At 50.9% G+C, this 2,426-nt stretch overlaps 1 protein-coding gene across 3 annotated transcripts in view; it reads left to right on the top strand.

Annotated features, from left to right (window-relative positions):
- Positions 1 to 2,426, top strand: part of KIRREL3 (kirre like nephrin family adhesion molecule 3) — a 327,566-nt gene that overhangs the window by 276,232 nt on the left and 48,908 nt on the right. For all 3 annotated transcript variants that reach the window (XM_026863692.1, XM_026863691.1, XM_026863694.1), the window contains exon 5: positions 778 to 935. In XM_026863692.1, coding sequence (XP_026719493.1) covers positions 778 to 935 — 158 coding nt within the window. The remainder of the gene's footprint in view (positions 1 to 777; positions 936 to 2,426) is intronic.

Genomic DNA, 2,426 nt, shown 5'->3' with positions numbered 1-2,426 from the left:
AGTTTCGCAACCTTTTGTGCAGCAAGACAGCAGCACAGAGGATGAGTGAAAGCAACAGGGAAATCAAAGCCAAGCAAGGAAGTGCTCAAGGGTTCCTCCATCCCTCTGTGACGAAGGGCTGGCGAGGGAGCCCTCTTCAAAGGCAGGCATCTGGAAACCACACTCGTGATGCCCATAATAAGCTGTTCCCCCACGAGTGCAATAGGTAACAGCCCAAATCCAGATCCCCTGACCTTCTTCTCCAAATCGCCCTCTCCTACCTTCCAATTTGCAGTCAGAGGAACAGGGGTCAGACCAAAGCCCCTTTGAGCCCCATATCCTGTGTCCAGCAACAGCCAGTTATAGTTGCCTGGGGAGGAATAGGAGAGCAGGGCCGGCAAGCAGGGATATTTCTTTCAAATACTCACCGTCGACCCACAGTTTGCAGCTTAGGGACATCCTGGGCCAGGGGTGTTTCTGAGTATTTAGTAGCCCTTGGGGGATTTCTGTACCACCTTTATATTACTGCAAAGCTCAGGCAGCCACCTGGCCCATGTCTCCTCTAAAACTTCAGCCAGTTTCTGCCGCTGTAGTTCAAATGTGGGGCAGAGCTTTCACACGAGCCAGCTGAAACATGGTGAGATGAGGTTGTGTGCTGCCATGGCCATGTCAAAGCCAGTTTCAGAGGTTTGAGAGGTCACGGTCCGGTCCTGGCAGCCCAGACCCCACAGGTAACTCCATGAGGATTGGTTTAATGCTAGCAAATGACACAGTCTCCTCTGTGCTATTCCCTTGCAGTTCCTCCAGATGATCCTGTCATTATGGGGGGGCCCATCATCAGCCTGAGAGCAGGAGACCCTCTCAACTTGACCTGCCACGCGGACAATGCTAAGCCAGCAGCCTCCATCATCTGGATGAGGAGAGGAGAGGTCATCAATGGAGCCACCTACTCCAAGGTGAGGCAGGATGGGGCTGGGGACAAAGGCTGTGCTCTCCCTTGCTTTAAAAAGGGAGGCCAAGCCTGATGCTGCTCTTCACACAGCCCCAAAACACGTAGGGCAGCACCTTCAGCTCTGCAGAGCTGAGACTCTCACCCCACATCACCCCATACAGCCTTCCCGATGGAGAGGCTGGGAGGAAAACAGTCAGGAGGGTGCAAGTGAGAAACCACAGACTGTCACCAAAATGGGCTCTGCTCTGAATGTGGCTGGCTTTTTGTACCCTCTCACATCTGGCATGTCCAGTTCTCCCCCAAAAATCCTGCCTGGGTGAGGTGTTAATGTTGCGTACAGCACCACACAGCCAACACTGTCCCAGCCTTGGTTGTAGCAAAACCTCTGGATCAAAAGGTGGCTGTGGTGACATATGTCCCCTTCTTCCAACTGTAATTTTCCATGAAAAATTGTCAGGGTTGTTGGCATTTTTTAATTTAAATGGAAAGGCTTTATTGGGTCATAAAGGAAAACATCAAAGAGCAATCAACAGTGTACTCAGAATGGGTGCCCACATGTTCTTCTGTTTATAGATGCCTGATGTCTGGTAAGTGCTAAAGATTCAGTAACACTTGACATTTCTGATGAAAATTTCTAAAGAACAGAATTCGAGATGTAAAATGGGTCAGTTTGCAGCCATTTGTAATGCAAGCAGACTTCAAAGTCAGGAGTCAGAGGCATTCCTCTCAAGCTCATGAAGATCTTTTAATAAACGTTTCACTCTCTGCTACTGTTGTGAAGCCTCCATCCATCCAGACTTTTCCCAGCAACATCCCGATCTGCTTGGAAAAGCAGAGGAGCCAAAATGCTCCTCTCCTCCCTGTCACTCCGCGGAGCGCACCGATACCTCAGCTGACACCGAGCTGCTTCCTCGTAGCTGATGGGTGTGAACAGAGGGGGAAATTGCCCCATCTCAATGCAAGAGGCAGCACTAATTAAAGACAGAGAGAACTGACCTCTCCCTCTCTCAAATCAAGTGGAATTAATTAAAATCCAGGCCATTGACATGCAGTTGTTTATAACTTCCTCCGTTCACCCCAAGCCTTCCTCTCTGCTGCAGACTGCTCGGGGCAGGCCCTGGGGAGGCAGCATTTAAGTCTTCTCGCTTTCAGAGCCACAAGTAGTGAGTCACGGAGAAGGAAGAATGCCCCTCTTGTATTTTACTTCAAAATATTTCAAAAAAAACCCACCTTCTGAAGCACAGCTTTTCAGGCTGCAGCTCCACCTCACACGTGCAGTACAGAGATTTCCGTGGCATTTTAAGCAGCTGCCGAGGATGGTTGGGGTGGGGGGAAGCATCTCCTCCTCCTCCTGGGGTCAGGAGAACCTCAGTTTCTGAGGCTGAACCTCACTTTCTTCTTACTGGAGGTTTCTATGAGGCCCTTCCAGGAACACACCCCTGCCACGAGCAGGGAGGAGCGATGCTCCGGGGCCAGGCATGCACGGGGGGGGGGG

The sequence above is a fragment of the Athene cunicularia genome, assembly GCF_003259725.1.
Source record: "Athene cunicularia isolate RWA chromosome 24 unlocalized genomic scaffold, athCun1 chr24_part1, whole genome shotgun sequence".
Classification (NCBI taxonomy): domain Eukaryota; kingdom Metazoa; phylum Chordata; class Aves; order Strigiformes; family Strigidae; genus Athene; species Athene cunicularia.
This window is presented reverse-complemented; position numbering and strand designations above follow the sequence as displayed.